General features: G+C 50.2%; 1 protein-coding gene and 1 non-coding gene across 7 annotated transcripts in view; both read left to right on the top strand.

Moving 5' to 3' along the window:
- Positions 1-21,698, top strand: part of PUM1 (pumilio RNA binding family member 1) — an 82,072-nt gene that overhangs the window by 27,771 nt on the left and 32,603 nt on the right. For 2 of the 6 annotated variants that reach the window (XM_064398697.1, XM_064398694.1), the window contains exons 4-9: positions 666-771; positions 3,650-3,828; positions 5,730-5,896; positions 8,753-9,023; positions 16,092-16,185; positions 17,344-17,448. In XM_064398697.1, the coding sequence (XP_064254767.1) occupies positions 666-771; positions 3,650-3,828; positions 5,730-5,896; positions 8,753-9,023; positions 16,092-16,185; positions 17,344-17,448 (922 nt within the window). Of the gene's footprint in view, positions 1-662; positions 772-3,649; positions 3,829-5,729; positions 5,897-8,752; positions 9,024-16,091; positions 16,186-17,343; positions 17,449-21,698 lie in introns of all 6 variants that reach the window. The other 4 variants (XM_064398696.1, XM_064398693.1, XM_064398695.1 and 1 more) reach the window with 2 other exon arrangements.
- Positions 21,396-21,480, top strand: LOC135285945 (small nucleolar RNA SNORD103/SNORD85). Its single transcript, XR_010350558.1, has one exon. It is a non-coding gene; the product is annotated as a small nucleolar RNA SNORD103/SNORD85 (small nucleolar RNA).

Raw genomic sequence — 21,698 nt, 5'->3', positions numbered from 1 at the left:
CTGGAATTGCCAGAGCAGCTGCTCTGTCTGTCACCTCCAGAGCCAGGACAAATGGGCTGTCCCAGCCCCAGGATGGCTCTGTCCCATTCCCAGGAGCTTTTCCTGGGCTGTCCCAGCCCCAGGATGGCTCTGTCCCATTCCCAGGAGCTTTTCCTGGGCTGTCCCAGCCCCAGGATGGCTCTGTCCCGTTCCACACGTGGTAGGTGCTGCCCTCCCTCCCATCAGTGTTCCAAAGAACCTCTGCAGCCCTGCAGTCCCCAGCAGAAGGGAGAAATGGCAACTCCTGAGCTTTTCTATCCCCGATTTCCTGCTCCTCCAGCAGCAGCTCCCATTGGGAGGCAGGAATTTGTTCCCAGGTGAGCTCAGGAAAACTCACAATGTTTTCCCCCTCCTTTATTTTCCTTGTGAGTGCAGAGAGGCTGGAGAGTGTCTGTGAGAGTGTCTGATGTGTGGGGGTTCCTGGAGCTGGGAGGAGAATCAGGACTGGGGAGATGGAAATATTTGATTCTCTCAGTTGTGTTTAATGGTTGGTACCTGATAGAAGGGAGACGCTTACGGGGTTTATGTTTGCATTTTATACTTATTTTAATCATGCTTTGCTTTGTTTTGTTCTTTTTTTTTGTTATTTTTTGTTTTGTTTTGTTTTGTTTTTTTAATTGCAGCAGCTGTTGCCGGGTAAAAAGTTTTGGGAATCTGATGATTCCAGCAAAGATGGACCAAAAGGGATATTTCTGGGAGATCAGTGGAGAGACAGTGCTTGGGGAACATCAGGTAGCTCAATTATTTCCTTAATTTAGTGGGGGTTGAATACAGAAATGTGCAATTTATTTACTCAAAGTCCATGGCCAGGCTGGATGAAACAGCTTTGAAAAGATTTAAAACCACATCTGGCTTATATAATAAAAAACAAACAGAAAGCCTTTGCTTTGTGATAAAATAAGGATATCCATGGATGTCAGAACATAGTGTAATGTGAATATGTGTAAATTCATGCTTATCTGCTTAAAAATCTTAAATTACCCTTACAATTTCAATTTCTGATGTGTTTTCTGCCTTGGGATGGATCAGCTGAAAGTTTGAACAAAGGTCTCGGAGAACAAGATGAATAAAAAAACATCCCTTCATTTTTGCAATAGTAAACCAACCAACCAAAACCCACCATTCAGTTAAAAAAACTGAATAAAAATAAAAATATTTTTTAAAAATATATAATAAAAAAATTTAAAAATTAATGGTTTGAATTAGTGTCTGCCAATGATTTTGTTCTTGCATCAGAGACTGTCCCTGATTTTGGATTTGATGGGAGAGCAACATTCAGTTTAAAAAGCAAAAAAAGGAGGTTTTGAATTAGTATTGAATTTTATCTGCTAGGGATTTTATTCTTTGCTCAGAGACTCTCCCTGATTTTGAGCTTTGGGGGAGACTATTCAGGTTGGTTTTAGGAAAAAAAACCTGCAAGTGCTGGGTTTGAAATGCTGACCTTTGATTTGTTCTGTCCATGGTTTTTGTGTCATGAATCTGCTCCTGAAACACAGCAACTCCCAAAACCTGCAGCTCCCAGGAAATGGCATTTGCCTCACTGTTGTGTGGGATTTTCCCTGATGAAAATACCAATTTTAAATGAGTGATAAGGCCTTGTTTTATTATTTACATTGAAAAATGGCCATGCAGAGGTGATAGAGCTTCTCCAAATGTGCCTGGCTGGATCAGTCTGGGCACTGGGGGAATTTTGGGCAGCTGCTGCCTGTCCCAGCCTTGGGAGCACCTTGTACCTGGTTTAGTCCAGCCTGGAGCTGAGATCAGGGATTAGGGCTGAGCCAGGCTTTGGGACCAGCTGAGGTTGGGATTTTCTCCCCCAGGCCCCTCTCATCCCTCCCGGTGCTGGTTCCCATTCACCCCACAGCTCACAGAGCCCTGAGTGTCTTTGGCTCCCCCAAAATAAGAGAGCAGCACCTGAGGGCTCTGCTCCCCAAACCCCCCAGTCCATGCAGCCAAAAGCTCCAAGCTGTAGTCCTGCCCTTCCTTCCACTCCCGGGGCAGCACTGCTGGGTTAAAACCAACTTTCCCCCCTTTTTGGGAAGTTTTTTCCCCCCACAATCTCCCCAGTCCATCCAGGTGAGGCCTGGATCTTCCTTGGCTCCATCCCTTCTCCATCCGTGCCCACAGGATGCACTGCAGGCCTCCCATGTGGATTTGGGATCCAGAGTTGTGGATTTAGACCCTTCAAAGAGAGCCCAGCTCAAAGCTGCAGTCCTGCCCTTCCTTCTTCTCCTGGTGACACAGAGTTGGGCAGCAGTGCTGGGTTAAAACTGGCTTTTCCCCTTTTTTGGAAGCTTTATCCCCAAAAAATCTCCCCAGCCCAAGTCCCTTTGTGGCCACATTGATGTGAAAAGGAAGGAAGTTTAGCCAGGAGCAGTGAGAGGATGGAATTCCTTCCACCTGCTTCATGAGGAAGCTCCAGTGTCAGTATCCTTGGGTATTGATGTCCCTTCCACATCCCACCAGCCCCTGGCAATTCCCAGACCTGCTGCCTGCTGGTTTTGATTCTCTGCCTGTTGCCAGGAGCAGAGAATCCCCTTTCCCCTTTCCCCTTTCCCCTTTCCCCTTTCCCCTTTCCCCTTTCCCCTTTCCCCTTTCCCCTTTCCCCTTTCCCCTTTCCCCTTTCCCCTTTCCCCTTTCCCCTTTCCCCTTTCCCCTTTCCCCTTTCCCCTTTCCCCTTTCCCCTTTCCCCTTTCCCCTTTCCCCTTTCCCCTTTCCCCTTTCCCCCTTCCCCCTTCCCCCTTCCCCCTTCCCCCTTCCCCCTTCCCCCTTCCCCCTTCCCCCTTCCCCCTTCCCCCTTCCCCCTTCCCCCTTCCCCCTTCCCCCTTCCCCCTTCCCCCTTCCCCCTTCCCCCTTCCCCCTTCCCCCTTCCCCCTTCCCCCTTCCCCCTTCCCCCTTCCCCCTTCCCCCTTCCCCCTTCCCCCTTCCCCCTTCCCCCTTCCCCCTTCCCCCTTCCCCCTTCCCCCTTCCCCCTTCCCCCTTTCCCCTTTCCCACCTTTCGGGGTCACTCTCTCCTGCCCAGCCAGGGATTTTTGCAGAGCCCAGCAGAATTTGGAGACCCCAAGTCTGTCCTGGTTGGGACTCAAAGCCTCAGGGATGACAAAGGGCTGAGGGGTGCAGGAGGACAGGGGAATGAGGAAGGAGAAATGAACTCCTCAGAAACCTTTTCTTGAGGAAAGAGCAGCCAAAAACATCTCTGATCCTGACATGAACACAACAATTGGTGGAACAAAGGGCACAGGGCTGGTGGAATAGCAGGATCATGTTTTAAATGACAAGCCAAAACTTGTTTTCACTGTGCTAATGCAAGAATTGTACTAAAACTAAAAACCAAACCTTTGGTTTTTTAATTGCAACCTTTAATTAGTCTTAAATTTCTGACATTTTTTAAGTTTAGATTTTAAACCTAGCTCTCACTTGCAGGTTTACACGTTGTAGTATTTAAAAAATGAGAAAGCCATCCTAGTTTAACTAATGGACATCAGCAGAATCACAGAGTTGGCACTTGTGAGTGCAAATAAGCCCCTGGGGAGTACATATTGAATGATTTAATTTGCCTCCTTTGAATAGTTGGATGTGCTTGTGAGAGTTTCCCATGTTTCTGTTCCAGATCACTCTGTTTCCCAGCCAATTATGGTTCAGAGAAGACCTGGGCAGGGCTTCCATGTGAACAGTGAAGTCAACTCTGTGCTGTCCCCACGGTCAGAGAGCGGAGGGCTGGGGGTGAGCATGGTGGAGTATGTGCTGAGCTCATCTCCTGGAGACTCCTGCCTAAGGAAAGGAGCCTTTGTAAGTGCCTGATTGCACCTTTCTGTTCTTTTCTCCCTTTGCTGCTTCGTTTGCTTGGTTGTGAATCATTTCTAGGCCAGAGGTTTCTCTCTTTGCTCTCAGTTCAGCTCTTTCTCAAACAGGGCAGGTTTAGTCCTTGGCTTGGGGTGTGGGATGGGAGATGGGAAGGTGCTGCATTCCCTGGGTGCTTGGAAAAGCCCCTCAGCAGAAACGGCCCATCCAGGCTAATCCTTGGGAAAGGTCCCACAAACCTGCACTGGGCCTGTGGCTGCCTTGGTGCTGATCCCAGGAATGGGATTCCAGCTGCAAACCCTTTACCTGGGGATAACTGCCATGGCATGGTGTTCATCCTTGTCCTGGAGGTTTTCCTCATGCTGTTTTTTGGTATAACCACCCTCCTAACAAATAGAATGGTGTCAGCCCCCCTTCCCTGGAGCTCCTGCTTGTGGCTGGATGTGTTTCCCAGCTGGGATTGCTGGGCAGGCTGCTTCCCATGGGGAATGGCAGCACCCCTTTTGTGGGGTGGGGAAGGGGCACAGCCTCCAGGTGATGCATGTGGGGAGAGCTGGCATCAAGCCCAGCCCTGCAGTGGGGAAAAGGGCTCCAGAAATGTGGAAATCCTCCCTTGGCTGCTGTCCTCTGCAGCTTCCCTCAGCCCTGCTGGGGTTGCTGGCCCTCATTAGAGGCTGCCCAAGGACCTGGGAGAGCCCTGGAGAGCTGGGAGGATTTTTGGGATGTGAGCACTCAGGGCAAGGAGGCAGTGTATCCCAGCTGAGGGTCAGGGAGGGGTTTGCTCCTCAGCACAATCAGAGTGACAGTGGTGACACAGCTGTCACTGCTGGGCACCCCCTTGTCTGGGGGAATATTGCTCCATTGCTGGACTTAGAGGTGCCATTTCCAAGGAATATTAAGGAAACACAGTTCTGTTTTCTTTTAGAAGCAACACCAAAAGATTTTTCATTTCAGAAAAATTTCTTTTTCTCTAAATAGGAGGGAAAAATCCCTCCCTCCAATTAGAGAGAGTAGGAAAAGGGTTCAGTGGATAGAGGCAGAAATGCTGTGTGCAGAGCACTTCTCCCTCCAGTCAAGAGGAAGGCAGGCTTTGGATGTCTGTCCCTGTGACAGCCCCAAAGCTGCCTCTGATAAATATGTTTATATGCCCCTTGCTGGTTTTTATCATAAATTATGTTGTTTTTCCTCTCTCTTTTGTTGTTCAAAACACTGCCCCAGGCATCATCACCCTTTATTCTCCTCCCAAGTGCAATAAAATGCAGACACGCTGCAGATGTAACGCCACTCATGGAATGCACAACAGAACAGAAATCCTTTTATTCCCTCTTTTTTTCCCCCTTTTCTCCCAAAGAAATGTGCTTCAGGATTACAGGGGCTAATGATTGAGGCAGTGATTTATTTGAGTGCTTTTAAATGAGGTGTGCCTTGGAATTCACTGTTGGTGCCTCCAAAACTGAGGTGATTTTCAAACACTTGTCCAGTCAAGAGCTGTGTCTGACACTGATCCAGGCACTTCAGAGAGGCACTAATTCACTTTATGACCCTGCAGCATTTGCTGGTGTTGATTTTGAAGTGCTTAAGTCCCATCTAGAAAGAGAATTCCTTACATTTATTTTGGGATGAGATTTTTGGAGCCTATAAAAGCAAACCTTGAGTTACTAAATGAAGAAACCTGAAGAGATGAAACACCTCTTGGAAGAGTAAGAGCTAATTCCCTTGTTTCTTTGATTATTATTGAATATTTTGCATTTTTAGCTATTTTTGTAGGAATTAATGTTTGCAAGTAACTTCTTTTATGGTGACATGTGTCTTTGATTTGTTACCATCTTGGGGTAACAGAAAATTGATCTGAAAACTCAGCTTATTAAAACAATGTCTCTTTTGCCCAGGGGCCAAGGGATGCAGAGAGTGATGAGAATGACAAAGGGGACAAGAAAAGCAAGGGCACGTTTGATGGAGATAAATTGGGAGATCTGAAGGAGGAGGGGGATGTGATGGATAAATCCAATGGTTTGCCTGTTCAGAACGGGATCGATGCCGATGTCAAAGACTTCAGGTATGTGCATGGGTGCTTAGTAATTAATCAGTTAATAATAATCAGTGTTGGGGTCTAAGCTCAGCCTCTCCAGGCTCTCACTCCATCCCCTGCAGTGCCATGGGGAGAGAATCAGAAGGGGAAAAGTGAAAATTCCTGGGCTGAGGTGGGAATATTTGAAAGGGAAACGGAAAAACTGGGCCTGGAAGTGAAGCTGAGGCAGGAATTTTTGCAGCACATCCCAGGGAGGGTATCAGGCCCCCCATGCCCAGGGAAGCTGGCTCCACTGGGGGTCACTGGAGCATCTCCCTGCCCAGGAAAGGCTGAGGGAGCTGGGGCTGCTCAGCCTGGAGGGGAGCCCCAGCTGAGAGGGGCCTCAGCCCAGTGCGTCCCTGAGTGTCCCTGCTGTCCCTGTGTGTCCCTGTGTGCAGGGGTCAGGGCAGGCCCAGGCTCTGCTCCAGACCCAGCCATGGCCCCAGAGCCACGGGCAGGGCCTGAGCCCAGGAGCTGCCCCTGCCCAGGAGGCAGAACTGCCCTGAGAGGGGCTGGAGTCTCCTCCCTGGGGCATTCCAGAGCCACATGGACGCTCTGCTGTGCCCGGAGCAGGGAGTGGCACCAGTGACCCCAGGGGCTCCTCCCAGCCTGACCCAGTCTGGGATTCTGTGACAGGGACTGGTGCAGACCAAACATCATCCCTCCAAACACCCTCCTCTTCCCTCAGCTCTGGGTGCTGTGGGCTGGGGCATCACAGAATCCCAGAGTGGGTTGGAAGGGATCTAAAATCCCATCCAGGGCCACCTCCCACTGTCCCAGGTGCTCCCAGCCCCAGTGTCCAGCCTGGCCTTGGACACTGCCAGGGATTCAGGGGCAGCCACAGCTGCTGTGGGAATTCCAGCCCAGCCCCTCCCCACCCTGAGTGTGACAAACTCCTGCCTTTATCTGATCCAGATGATTTGATAAATGAATTATAAAATCTCTTTTATAAAACCCTTAGATCAGTTGGGATCAGCTGTCCCAGCTGTGTCACCCTCCCTGTGTCCCCCAGTCCCTCGCTGGTGGGGTGAGGAGCAGAACAGCCCCTGGCTCTGGGCACCCTGGGCAGTCAGCCCAGTGCCAAGGCTGCCCATGCACTCGATGGCTTTGGAAAGGTTTGTCCATGCTGAAGTGTCCCCAGGATGTGCTAAATGTCCTCAGGGAAGCAGGGGGACAAGGTGGGAACACCTGAAAGCTCAGGGCTGGGTGTGATCCCGGTGATTTTCACTCCCATTTTTAATCCCTCTGTGTGGGAATCCCATGGAGACCCCCATGGTTCTGCTCCTGTCCTGTCCACACCACAGCTGGGAGTTTGGGTTTGTTCCTTGCAGCTCTGCAGGGCTGAAAACCTCCTGGAATTGTGGCCCTTGATGTCATTGATACATTTCTGTCCCTTGCTCATTTTCTGGATCTCTTGTGGTTCCTCATGGTCTGTAGGAAAACTGAAGAAGCCAAACAAATGGTGAAATAAAAAGTGAAAGCCAAACACAGTGCTGGGAAATGCACATTCCTGGCTCTTCCGTGGGTGTGAAGCATTCCCATGAAGTCCAGGCCTCATTTTGGGTGGTCAGGAGCCCATGGCAGCTACCTTAGAGTGGTGTTAAGTGAGATTTGGTGCCAGAGCTTCGCACAGTTAAAAATCACCAAATACGCCATTAAATATAACTATCTGGGGAGATTGTGGCTTGTTCTGTCTGCCTCTTAACTGAGGAGAAAACAGAAACTGAATTTTTTACATTTTTACTGTAACAGGTGTTTGAAGTTGGGGACTGGGGCTTGTGGGTTATTTTTTGTTTGTTTTTAAAATCCATCAGTTTCTATGTAGGATTAACTCAGGGGACTATTTCAGACCATGTTTTTTACTTATCCCCCCCTTTATTACACCACCTGCAGGCACTTCTGGTGGGTCTGATGCTGGGCTGGAGCATTCCAGCTTTTATTTTTTTAAATACATCAACTTCTGTGTAGAATTAACTCAGGGAACTATTTCAGGCCATCTCTATTTTTTTTTCTTATCTTCTACAACACTTCTACAACTTCCAGGGAGTTCTGGTGGGGCTGGGGGTGCATTGCTGCTGTGATGCTGGGCTGGAGCATTCCTGGTTTGATTTTTTTGTTTATTTTTTTAAATTCATCAATTTCTCAGTAGAATTCACTCTGTGAACTATTTCAGACCATCTTTTTTATTTTTCCCCCCTCTTTACTCCAACACCTCCAAGCAGTTCTGGTGGATTTAGGGGTGTGATATTGGGATGGAGTATTCCTGGTTTTATTTTTTTAAATAAACTTCTCAGCAGAATTAACTATTTCAGACCATCTCTATATTTTCCCTTCTCTTCTACAATACCTCCAAGGATTTCTGGTGGGTCTGGGGATGTGATGGAGTGTTCCTGCTTTTAGTTCTTATTTTTTTAAATACATCAATTTCTCCATAGAATTAATTTGGTGAACTATTTCAGACCATGTCTTTATTTTTCCCGCCTGTACTCTAGCACCCCTGGGCAGTTCTGCAGGGTCTGGGGGTGTGATGGAGCATATCTGGTTTTGGTTTTTATTTATTTAAAGACATGAATTTCTCCATAGAATTAATTTGGTGAACTATTTCAGACCATGTCTTTATTTTTCCCTCCTGTACTCCACCACCCATGGGCAGTTCTGGAGGGTCTGGGGTGTGATGGAGCATACCTGGTTTTAATTTTTTTTTTTAAATATGGCAATTCTCCATATAATAAATTAGATGAACATGTCTTTATTTTTCCCTGCTGTACCCCAGCTGCCCTGGCAGTTGTGCAGGGGGGCTGGAGCATTGCTGCCTCTTTTCCTGACCCGTTTCCCTCCCCGCAGCCGCACGCCCGGGAACTGCCAGAACTCGGCGAGCGAGGTGGATCTGCTGGGCCCCAACCAGAACGGCTCCGAGGGCCTGGCCCAGCTGGCCAGCACCAACGGGGCCAAGCCCGTGGAGGACTTCTCCAACATGGAGTCCCAGAGCGTGCCCCTGGATCCCATGGAGCACGTGGGCATGGAGCCGCTGCAGTTCGACTATTCCGGCACGCAGGTCCCCGTGGACTCGGCTGCGGCCACCGTGGGGCTCTTTGACTACAACTCCCAGCAGCAGGTACAGAGCTGAGCCTGAGCCCTGATCCTAATCCTGAGCCCTGGTCCTGAGCCCTGATCCTGCCCTGTGGCTCCAATGGGGTCGGTGTGGAGAGGGATGAGCTCCAGGTCCTGTTGTGGGAGAAGGGATGGAGGAAGATTGGAGGTGTTGTCATCATCTTTGTGCTGTGTGTGTCCTCCCAGGGAACTAGAGCAGATCTGCCTCCCGTGGCAGCTGGAACAATCAGAATTCCCCCAGCAGCTCCCACAGCACTGCCCTCTCTGGTGATCCTGGCTGTCTTGAGGAGCTGGCATTGAAAAAGAGCTTTAAAGTAGCAAAAAGTGCTAAAAAACCCCAAACTCCCACCCTGGAGCCCAGGAAGTGACTGAGAGCCAACACCTGCTCAGCCCAAGTGTGAGCCCTGCACTGGGCTTTGCTGGGCCCCACGTTAGGTTTTGTTAAGCCCCAAACTGGACCCTCCAGGTCCCCACATTGGGCCCTGCTGAGCCCCATGGTGGGCCCTGCTGAACCCAGGTGTGAGCCCTGCTGAGCCCCACTTTGGGCCGTGCTGAGCCCCACATTGTGCTTTACTAAGCCCTACATCAGCTTTGCTCAGCCAGAGCAGCCTGAGGCAATTACAAGTTCAAACTTTCTTCTAGCTGAGCCTGGTTTAAACCCTGAGGGCAGAGTCCACTACTACAAACCCTTATCTGAGCCTGGCTTAGGTTTGTTTGACCTTTCTCCCACACAAGCCCAGACTCCCTTGGCTCCTGCTGAATGCTGGGCCTGGCTCCAGCAATCGACTCCTGCTCTGCTCCTGTTCCTGCTCGTTTGGGTAATGATTGGAAGCTTTATTGCTCTCCCTTTGCAAGTGTGATATCCCTCAAAGTGGAAGGGAATCCTTTGTTGTAGCTGATTGTAGGGATTTATAACTCTCCCTGGCTTCCCTAAAATATCTGATTTTTTTAGCAGAAGAGCCTCTGGCACTCTGGAGTGAGGGAAAGCATTGCCAAGTTTGTGCTGAGTTATCACAGCCTTAAAAGCAATGTAAATATCTGTGGTGGAGCTCAATTGGCTGCTCTGTTCTACAGCATCTTTGGGAAATTAATGATGGAAAATTTAATGATTAAACTAAATAGCTGCTGTAGAGTTCAAAAAGGGAAAAAAACCAAATAGTTCCAAGTCTTTGTCTCGCTCTGGTGTAAGGTCTGGGATGCCAGAATTGCTTCTAAACCAGGAAAGTTGGGTGGTTTTTTAAACATTAGTGAGCTCCTTCTGGAGAAGTATTAGAGATGGGACTGGAACAGCATGAGTGGGAAGCCTGGAATTTGCATTTTGTCAGAGTTTTCTATTTAAGTGAAGGCTCATTTACAAGTTTGAGGAGTTTTTATTTATTTCTTTCAGCCTTTAAAAATTAAGATTTCAAATTTGGCACGTCTGGCACCTCACTGGTGGAAATAAATCCTCCCAAAGAAATGCAGAACAGGGAAGGGTCCCTGTTTCAGGGGTGATGCAGTGAGGATTTCTGGCTGGGTTTGCATTTTTTGTTTCATACCAAGTGGACGGGCACTGTCCATGTGGAGCTGATGTCACCTCTGTGTCACCAACTGTCTGGGAATCATGGAATCACTGAGGCTGGAAAAGCCCTCCCAGAACATCAAATCCAAGCTGTGCCCCATCCCCACCTTGTCCCCAGCCCAGAGCACTCAGTGCCACATCCAGGGATTCCTGGGACACCCCCAGGGATGGGCACTGCAAAGCTCCCTGGGCAGTTCCAAGGCCTGACCCCCCTTTCCATGGGGAAATTCCTGCTGTGCCCACCCTGAGCCCACCCTGGCCCAGCCTGAGGCCGTTCCCTCTCCTCCTGTCCCTGTTCCCTGGAGCACAGCCCGACCCCCCGGCTGTCCCCTCCTGGCAGGAGCTGTGCAGAGCCACAAGGTCCCCCCTGAGCCTCCTTTTCTCCAGGCTGAGCCCCTTCCCAGCTCCCTCAGCCTCTCCTGGGGCTCCAGCCACTTCTGAGCTCCATTTCTGTGTTGTGAAACCCAAGTCCTCTCTGATCTCTCCCTGATTTTGGGGGAGCAGTGGGGACACAGCTGCTGTCCCTCGGTCCCCCAGGCCCTGCTGGGCTGTCAGACAAGATCTGTTATTTTTGGTTTTCACCCTTGCTGCAGCTTCCACCTGCAGTGAAAGCAGACAGGAGCCTTTAGTCAGCCTGAGGTGCTGTGGTAAAGATCAGGAATCACTCCCCAGACAAATGTGCCCTCTCAGGGCAGGTTTGTGTAAATCCAGGGGTCTTGTGCCAGTTCCCTTAACTCCTGATCCCCAGAGCCAGGGGTCCTTGCTGCCCACTGCCACTCTCAGCCTGCGTGAAAGGAATCTGACTTTGGCCATTCTGTTGGCAGCAGGAAATCTGTCCTGAACAAGGGATCTCATCCCTGAAAGTGCCTTTGGGGGCTGTGTTGAAGCATCCCATCCTTGGAAGGGATTACAGGCGAGCACAGCTGAAGGCAGTGTGAGGAAGGGGAAGGTTTTACTCATGTCTGATCTAATTAGAGATGTCACATGTTGATATTGCAGAGGAAACTGGCTGGGGGAAATCTGATCTTCCAGAATTCCCATAATTCTGGTGTTCTGCTTCTTTGGAATTCCCTCAGTGAGCTCCTCCACGTGCTGGAAATCATCCTTCATTTGTCTGCACATGGAACAGCCTCACTGAAATGCTGGATGATCTCCCTGAACTCCTCCAGAACCGTGTCAGGGCTTTGTAGCTTTTCTCTCCAAATGCATTTTCCAGCAGCCTGAAACACCCCAGGTGCAATTTTCTGGTACCTTTGTCAATTCAGGTTAATACTTCTTTTACAGAGGTTCCTTGTCCTTTTTCTGCTCCCCAACCCCACCTTTTAGCACTGATTGCTGGGTTTGGAGTGTGGGGCTGTGCTGTCAGCAGATGGAGACAGCACAGCGAGCCTTATGTGGAGCTGATGATTCCCAGAGCTCCCCTGGCTTGTCTGGCTCAGGAAAGGCTGCAGTTGGGATGGTTTGTCTTGGCTCTGCTTACTTGGACATTCTGCAGGATGAAATCTTCAGCTGGGCTCAGTTTCTTCTGAGGGAGTTTGAGCAAGGCTGTGAATTAAACTGGGGAGAGGTCACAGAATCCTGGAATGGTCGGGGTGGGAAACCAATTCCAACCCCTGCCATGGCAGGAACACCTTCCACTGTTCCAGGCTGCTCCAGCCTGGCCTTAGACACTGCCAGGGATCCAGGGGCAGCCACAGCTGCTGTGGCAATTCCATCCCAGCCCCTCCCACCCTGCCAGGGAAAAATTCTTTCCCAAAATCCCATCTAAATCCCTCCTCTCTTAGTTTAAGGCCATTCCCCCTTGTCCTGTGCTGTAAAAAGTCCCTCTCCAGCTTTCTTGCAGACTTTTTATGTCTGGAAGTCAAATTTTGCAGGGACTAGATGAGCCCCCAGAGCACAGACGACAGAAGAGCCAAGAGGAGCAGGTGAAATATTGATGGTGAAGTACTGAGGCTGTGAGGGGGTGTGGATTCCTTTCTCCCGGTTTTTCTGATTCCCAGGTGGTTCATTGAGTTGCATTTGGGAGGTGTGGAAGTCCTCACATGTGTAAAGTGAGCACAAGTGTTTTTAGGGAGATAAATGCTTTTTATGCCCTCAAGAGAAGGAAATAATAATGCAGCCATTTCCTCTGCTTCACTGTGATGGAATCCACATCAACAGGCTGGAAAAGCATGTGAGAATTCAAGGGTTTGGTGAAATTTTGCAGCTGAAGAAAGCTAAAAAGCTCAGATTGCTGGGCTAATACAGCAGACCCCAACCCTGAGGATCTTGCAGAGCAATCCCCACATCAGGAGGAAGCAGTTTAGGGGATTTACAGGATTTTTTCCCCAGATTTGCTGATCAGTAGGATGCTGCTGGTCGCTCCCACAGAGCCACTGTCCCTCATTCTGTGTTCAGCTGCTCCTGTTGTCCATGATCTCCTTGGTGCTTTGCACTCAGGGATGTTCCCAGAATTCCCAGAATCACTGGGTTGGAAGAGACCTTCAAGCTCATCGAGTCCAACCCAGCCCCAACACCTCAACTCAACCCTGGCACCCAGTGCCACATCCAGGCTTTGTTAAACACACCCAGGGATGGGGACTGCACCACCTCCCTGGGCAGAACGTTCCAGAACTTTATCACTCTTTTTGTGAAAAACTTTTTCCTGATATCCAGCCTGTATTTCCCTTGGGGCAGCTGGAGGCTGTGTGCTCTGGTTGTGTCAGTGCCTGGAGACAGAGCCCAGCCCAGCTGAGCACAGGCACCTTTCAGGAGCTGCAGAGTGGTGAGGGCAGCCCTGAGTCTCCTTTTCTCCAGGGGAGCACCCCCAGCTCCCTCAGTGGTTCCTCACAGGGCTTGTGTTCCAAGATGTCCGTGGAGCTTTGCCCAAACTCCTGGTGATGGGTGGCACCTGAGCAGAGGTGGCACGTGAGCAGAGCTGCCACCCAGCTTTGTGTGACCACAAATAGCACCTTAAAACAGCAAAAAGGGCAGGAAAAGCAGGTGTGTTGTGCACCCAGACTGCTCAGGGTGTTTTATAGCCCAGGAGGCAATAAAGGAACTGTAGATCAGATATTTTCCTCCACAAGGAACATTCTGATAGCCCCTGAGCAATGAGCAAACAAAGCTGTAGTGAGGGTTTGGCACACAGCAGGTTAATTCTGGCTTCCCTAAATGCTGCATTTCCACCTCATAAACCCAATGCTGATCCCTCAGATGTGTTTTCTCCACCTGAACTTGTATAAAGACAAAAATAAAGGTGGATATTCTCACACAGCTTTATTCACCCTGCTCTCAAGAGAACCAGTGCCAATTTTTGCCTCTAAATAAAATAAGTAATAGAGTTTTCTTGATGTTTCTGGGCTTCTTCTTGATAGTTGTGGGTTTCTGCCAAAAATTTGGGCAGAATTATTGCTGTGTCTGCCAGCAGTTCACTTGTCTGAAAGGAGGGCAGGATAATAGGTGTGAAAATCGTAGGCATTTGGGCATCCAAGACTGTTCTGAGGGAGTGGAGGGAGAAAACATTTCTCACAGTGCTTTGTGAAGTCATTCCCACCTCAGAAATGTCCCTGGAAGTGAGGGGGGATGGACGTGCTGGATAATTTCAGAGGATGTATTCAGCTGGCTGTTCTTAAATGTTTTAATTAGAGCTGAAGATGGGTGAATCCAGGGATTTCCTTTAGGGAGAGGCAAAAGAAGCTGGAAAAAAAACACCTTTTAGTAAGGCCCTGAAGAAAGGAAAAAAAAAAAAACCCAACCCTCAGAAAAAATACTTAAAGGGAATCGTATTCTTTTTTCTTAGTGGGGAATAAATTCTCAGTAACCTGGAGACGTGAGCTTGGGGCTGCAGGTAAAGGAAGTGTTTGGTCTGGGGTTTGTGATCCTGGGGCTGTGTCCCCTCTGCTGGCCCTGAAGGCATCTTGGGTGTCCCAAACCTGGCTTGCATCTCTTTGCTATCCCCTTTCTATCCCATTTCCCAATTCAGCCAAACTGGGAAGGTACACTGGAGTGCTCCTGGGGACCCCCAGGCTGCAGCTGGGTGTGAGCAGGAGCTGGGATAAATCCTTTGGGATTGAGAGAACAGCAGAGGGAAGAGCTGGGCTGGGGCTGGCTGTGCTGCAGAAATGTGGGGTTTTTTCAGGTGGGTTAACACAGGCATTGATTCCAAAGGAGTTCAGGTCCTTTTGAGGTGTGGAGTGGAGTATCTGTAGGGTTAAAGGAAATGTGTGTGAAGGGATTGCTGGGAAAGGAAGGAGTTGTTGCTTTTTGTGTGCCCCAGTCCAGCAGTGTTGGTGTGTTTGTGCCCCAGTTCAGCAGTGTTGGTGTGTTTGTGCCCCAGTTCAGCAGTGCTGGTGTGTTTGTGCCCCAGTTCAGCAGTGTTGGTGTGTTTGTGCCCCAGTTCAGCAGTGTTGGTGTGTTTGTGCCCCAGTTCAGCAGTGCTGGTGTGTTTGTGCCCCAGTTCAGCAGTGCTGGTGTGTTTGTGCCCCAGTTCAGCAGTGTTGGTGTGTTTGTGCCCCAGTTCAGCAGTGTTGGTGTGTTTGTGCCCCAGTTCAGCAGTGCTGGTGTGTTTGTGCCCCAGTTCAGCAGTGCTGGTGTGTTTGTGCCCCAGTTCAGCAGTGCTGGTGTGTTTGTGCCCCAGTTCAGCAGTGCTGGTGTGTTTGTGCCCCAGTTCAGCAGTGTTGGTGTGTTTGTGCCCCAGTTCAGCAGTGCTGGTGTGTTTGTGCCCCAGTTCAGCAGTGCTGGTGTGTTTGTGCCCCAGTTCAGCAGTGTTGGTGTGTTTGTGCCCCAGTTCAGCAGTGCTGGTGTGTTTGTGCCCCAGTTCAGCAGTGCTGGTGTGTTTGTGCCCCAGTTCAGCAGTGCTGGTGTGTTTGTGCCCCAGTTCAGCAGTGCTGGTGTGTTTGTGCCCCAGTTCAGCAGTGCTGGTGTGTTTGTGCCCCAGTTCAGCAGTGTTGGTGTGTTTGTGCCCCAGTTCAGCAGTGCTGGTGTCTTTGTGCCCCAGTTCAGCAGTGTTGGTGTGTTTGTGCCCCAGTTCAGCAGTGTTGGTGTGTTTGTGCCCCAGTTCAGCAGTGCTGGTGTGTTTGTGCCCCAGTTCAGCAGTGTTGGTGTGTTTGTGCCCCAGTTCAGCAGTGCTGGTGTGTTTGTGCCAGATTTCAGGATGCATTTTGTGTCTGATTTCAGGACAGTGTTTGTGTTTCTGTGACTGAGTTAAGGAGTCTTGGTGTGTTTGTGCCTGATGTAAGGGGGTGCTTGTGCCTGATTTAAGGGGTGCTTGTGCATTTGTGCCCAGTTTAAAGACATGGTTTGTGTTTTGTGCCTGATTTAAGGATCCTGTTTGTACTCCCTGCCTGGGTTAAGGGCTGTTGGTGCTTGGTTTAAGGGCTGTTTGTGCCCAGTTTCAGGGCTGTCTGTACCCACTTTAAGGGCTGTCTGTACCCACTTTAAGGGCTGTCTGTGCCCAGTTTCAGGGCTGTCTGTACCCACTTTAAGGGCTGTTTGTACCCACTTTAAGGGCTGTTTCTGCTCTCCCCACAGCTGTTCCAGAGGCCCAATGCACTGGCGGTGCAGCAGCTGACAGCAGCCCAGCAGCAGCAGTATGCCCTGGCTGCTGCCCACCAGCCACACATAGGTGAGTCTGCCTCTCCTCCTGCCTATTCCACTGCCCTCCTCCTGATCCGTGGGGAAACTGCAGGGGAAAAAGGATTGGGAGGGTTTAAAGTGTATTTTACAGCTGATAATCAACACGTGAGCAGAAGTGCATTTTTCCAGTTTTGCTTGTGGGTGTCTCTTGCACACCTGAGAAGCCTTTTAAAGGAGTTCCCTGTGTGGCAGGACTGACACTCTCACCCTCCTGAGGGTGCTGGTCAGTCAGCAGAGGCTTTGGAAGCCTCTGAGGGAAGCATAAATCAGGGTGACAGTACAGTGAAGTGAGGGGAAATGCACATTTTAATGTCAACTGAATGAGCAGCCAGGGGTCTTACGAGTTAAAAATGTAATTTATGCAAACACATTATTAATATCCATAAAAACTATTCATTAAAATATATAAAAGATATGTTTTTATTAACTGGGAATAAAGCACTTAATCATGTGTAGAAACCCAGGAAAACAACGTATTAATGTTTTTAGCACAATAAGCAATTTGTGGTGGAAATTTGGGTTTCTTCTTGCCCAAAACCCCAGTATAAATGTGTTGGGGCTCTCCCAGCTCTGTGCTGTGCCCTTGTGTGCTCAGTGGAGTTCAGGGACTGAAATTATCCAGCTTTTTAACTTCCTCCCCTTCACCTTCACCTCCCCTGCACACCCCTCTCCCGCCCACCTGGGCTTTCTCTAATGATTAAACTGTCCCCTTGCAGAGGCACAGAATGTTTTTCACTCTGAGCCCTTTCCACACTGACCAGCTGGAGTGCTGGGATCCTGTGGTGGGCACGGAGCTCAGGGTGGGGTGGTTTGGGTACTGATTTACTCACTGTAGGAAATACAGAGTAGTAACAAGCTCCAGCCTCCTGAACAGGGTCTGTCTGCCCTGCAGCAGCACCTGAGCGATTGGATATAAAGGATTTTACCTCTTAAGGAGCATTGAATCCTTGGAATTGGGGGTTTTTAATGCCAGATTTCTCCTCTGCCCATCAACACTCACTGTTGTCACTCCCTATAGAAAACCACCCATAAAAACCTTAAAACCATGAAACCAGCCCGAGTTTGGTGTTGCCCAGGCAGCAGCAGGGGGGCTGTGGTGGGGCTGCAGTCCTGCTGGGTTTGTTGTCTCTGACAGGAATGTTTTCAGCAGGTTTAGCTCCCGCTGCCTTCGTTCCCAACCCCTACATCATCAGCGCGGCGCCTCCGGGGACGGATCCGTACGCAGCCGGGCTGGCGGCAGCTGCCACCTTAGGTGAGACCTCCCAGCTCCCTCTGCACTGCCAGCCACGAGCTTGCAGAGCTGCTCTGGCCTCTGCAAGGCAAGCATCAGCTCCTGTGGGGGGAGAATTGAAATAATGGTGTGGTTTGAGTAACCAGAATTTGTCATTAAAACTGGAGATGAAATGGGATGATTTTTGTTTAAGGCTCCCAGAGCAAATGGGAAGAGAACAGACCCAAATATTGCTCTGTTTTTGGGGTGTTTTGGTGACTTACAGTAGCAAGGAAAATCTTTGAAAACAGACTTCTGAAAGGCTGGAAAGATGCAGGATGTGTTTCCTGCCAGGAAAGTTGTGTCTCCTTTCTGTTCAGCGTGTGGTGCATCCTGCAAATGAGCTCTTCCCTGAAATTCTGTTGGAAATTTCCACTTCCCAGGAGGTGAACACATCCATATCTGCTGGGGCTCACACTGGGAACATGCCCTTTTCCAGATGGTAGCAAAGATGGAGCCTCTGCTCTTTCTGCAGGATCTTCCTCCAGCCATTCATGTATCAGTTCCCAAATTCCTCCCAGCTGTCACAGCCTGAACTGGTGATTCTGGAGGTGCCAGCTCCGTGCCACAGCTTGTCAGGCACTGTGGGGGACATGGTGAGCGTGGAACTTCTGGGGGTGCCATAAAGCTCTCGCCCAAGTGCTGGGGAGAAAACACAAACATGCTTTTAGGAGAGGATTTTTAAAGGAGGAACATGGTTTTAGGAGAGGATTTTTATAGGAAGAACATGCTTTTAGGAAGGGATTTTTAAAGGAAGGATGTGCTTTTAGAGGAGGATTTTTCTAACCATGCCTGGCTTTCCTTGAGCAGGGTAGAGGAAATGTTCTGTGCTGCAAATGAACACTGCTCTGTTTGGAGTGGGGCTGTTTGTGGAGGCTCCTGCTGCTGCCACGCTTCACTTGCAGCTTGTAAACTCATTCCAGTCCTCTTTTTGGATGGCTTGTTCCAGATCAAACCCACCTGGGTGTGTGTGGATGTGACCCTCTGTGGTCTGGAACAGTTTTGGCCCAGCTCTTACAAAACCCCTGCTGAGCTTTTAAGCTTTGAGGCCATCGTGGGGTCAGCTCTGAAATGGGAATTCAGCGACTGCTGCCCATTTGGATGGAGGTTTTAGTGGATCATGCAGATGTGTGTGAAGAGTTTGGATTATACTCTGGGCTTTGGCCTGGGCTGCTGGGAATTTTGTGCTGGGATTATGCAATGCCATGGGGAGATTGGGTGGAGGCAGCAGCAGCCCTTGGCAAACGAGTGACGCCGTGGTTCCGTGGGACAGAGCCAAGGGCAGGGGCACAAGGACATTGCTGCTGCTCCAGGGCTCCATAACCCTCCTGGGATGGTGACTGGAGCAGGGAATGAATGAGCTGAGCTGCTGCTGGCCAGTGCCAGAGGGAAGTTCAGTCAGGAGGAGCTCCAGGGCGTCGGCAGCCCCGGTTCCAGGCAGAGGAAGGAGGAGGTTTGTGAATGATTCCTGTGCAGAGAGGCTCCTGCTGGGCCTTTCTGCATCACCTCGGGGCCTGCAGAGCTCCTTTCTGGGGAGCAGCAGAGTGCAGAGCAGCAGGTCAGCAGCTTGATTTCATAGAAAGACCTCATGGAGCTGGGCCACGTTTCCAGGAAATACCAAGTGTTGAACACAGCGTTTTTTTCTTTTTCTGAGCTCTACTGAAGCTGAACTGCCTGAACTTTTGCAGCCTCTGACCAGAAGAAAACCCCATTTAGGCTGTGCTTAACTCGGGTTTTAGACATTTGAACTGGAAATAACACCCCAGGGATACCTAAAGCATCCCAGAACTTGGCATCAGGGCCTCTACTTGAGTAATTCTAAATTTATGACTCTTGAAAGAAACAAAACAATGTGTAATGTGCTGGGTGTATTTATAGTGTTACACCACTGAGAAATAGGAGTTATTTTAACTCTCTCATCAGGCTTTGCACCCTAGAAATGACAAAATAAACTTCACGTTGATGTTTATTTCAGAAAAGCATCTTTCCAGTCTGGGCCTGAGCAGGTTTGAGAACCCTTTTCTTCTCTCATGACTGAGAGCAGCACTGGAGGAACATGAGACAATTTAAATGTTTATGCAAAGCCAAAAAGCCTCCTCAGTGTGCCTGGGAGTGTTAAATTGGGAGGACTTGGAGGAGCTTCAGAGATGGAAGAAATGAGTTTGGAGTTTATTGCTCACAGTTCCTCTCAGAACAGAGAGGAAACTTTTGGTGTGTGTTTTATGGCAGAGATAATCTGTCAATTAAAGTTCTGCCATTTTGGCAGGTTTGTCATGATTGTGAGACTGGCAGCTCTGGGATAATGCTCTTCTCTTCCCAACAATAGCAGCATTTTAAAGAACAAATTTGAATGCAGAGGGAAGAACTTCCTAAAAAAAGCCCCCTCATTTAGATTTTAAACCGTGGGGAAGATACTGCTGCCTTTGAATTGCCTTCCATCATTTGAGAAAGATGTCACTCAAAAAACTGAAAACTTGCCTTTTTTTAGGCCAGTTGGGAAATGATTTCCTCTGGGGTGGAGTGTTGCAGGTAGCAGAGTGTTCCTGCTCTTTGTGGGGAGGTGGATGAATGCTGGGATGACCTGGTCGCAGGAGAAGCAGAGCCTCCCACTGCACATTCTGGGGTTTTTCAGCCTGGGTGAAAAGATCAGGCCCTTGGTGCTGAGCTGGAGCAGGTGTGGGTGTGTGCACACCCTGCCAGGACTGGCATTTGGGAGCTCCTGCAGTTGGGTTTGTCCTGGGTACCTCAGCAGTGCCAGCCTGGGCAGTCCTGCCCTTCTGGGCCGGGGCTGCACCTCTGAGCTCAGCTGCTCACTGCCATCCCTAAAAGCAGCACCCGTGGGTGCCACGCTGGGAATTCCAGGGGATCACCCCACAGGTCACTGGGAGTTCCACAGGGATCACCCTACAGGTCACTGGGAATTCCAGGGGATCACCCCACAGGTCACAGGGAGTTCCACAGGGATCACCCCACAGGTCACTGGGAATTCCACAGGGATCACCCCACAGGTCACTGGGAATTCCACAGGGATCACCCTACAGGTCACTGGGAATTCCAGGGGATCACCCCACAGGTCACAGGGAGTTCCACAGGGATCACCCTACAGGTCACTGGGAATTCCAGGGGATCACCCCACAGGTCACTGGGAATTCCAGGGGATCACCCCACAGGTCACTGGGAGTTCCACAGGGATCACCCCACAGGTCACTGGGAATTCCACAGGGATCACCCCACAGGTCACAGGGAGTTCCACAGGGATCACCCTACAGGTCACTGGGAATTCCAGGGGATCACCCCACAGGTCACTGGGAATTCCAGGGGATCACCCCACAGGTCACTGGGAGTTCCACAGGGATCACCCCACAGGTCACTGGGAATTCCAAGGGATCACCCCACAGGTCACTGGGAGTTCCACAGGGATCACCCCACAGGTCACTGGGAATTCCAAGGGATCACCCCACAGGTCACTGGGAGTTCCACAGGGATCACCCCACAGGTCACTGGGAATTCCACAGGGATCACCCCACAGGTCACTGGGAGTTCCACGGGATCACCCCACAGGTCACTGGGAATTCCACAGGGATCACCCCAGAGATCCCTGGAGTTGCTGAGTTGCTGCTGCAGCCTCTCTGAGCTCCTGGGGCAGCTGGAGCTGCTGTCACTGCTGTCCTGCAGGAGAGCTTGGGGTGGCAGGCTGAGGTGGAAGCTCAAACCCCTCAGTGATGTCCTGGGCACGCTCCCAGCTGGGTTTGCTGCTGTTCCCTGCAAGGAGCAGCTCTGGCTGTCCAGGGGCTGAGTGTGACACAGCATGGGCAATGCTCACTTCCAGAGGTGCTGGAATTTTCCTTTTCCCAGGAATGCCCAGCTCTGACGAGAGCAGGAGCAGGTGCAGTGTGTCCTGGAGGGGGTCAGCTCTGGGTGCTGCTGGGTCTGGCAGTGATGCCACGCTTGCCCTCACTGAGAACTCTGTTCAATAATGAGCCTCTCTCCTGTGCTCGAAGCAGCTGAGCCAGACTCGCAGCCTTCAAACCCAGCTGCTGCAAACTTCAAAGTCTCCTCTGCTTTTGTACACTCAGGGCTTTGGCAGCAGCCTCTGCCTAGGAGAAAAGCCCGTCTAGGTTGTGCTTGGTTGATAATTAGAGCTGAGACTAAAATGTCCCAGAGAGATGCCCAAATTTTGCCCAGATGAAGGAATTGCAGCAACTTCCAGCAGCCTGAGGGCAAATGCAGGT

This window comes from Passer domesticus, chromosome 24 (assembly GCF_036417665.1).
Source record: "Passer domesticus isolate bPasDom1 chromosome 24, bPasDom1.hap1, whole genome shotgun sequence".
In the NCBI taxonomy this organism is placed as follows: Eukaryota; Metazoa; Chordata; class Aves; order Passeriformes; family Passeridae; genus Passer; species Passer domesticus.
This window is presented reverse-complemented; position numbering and strand designations above follow the sequence as displayed.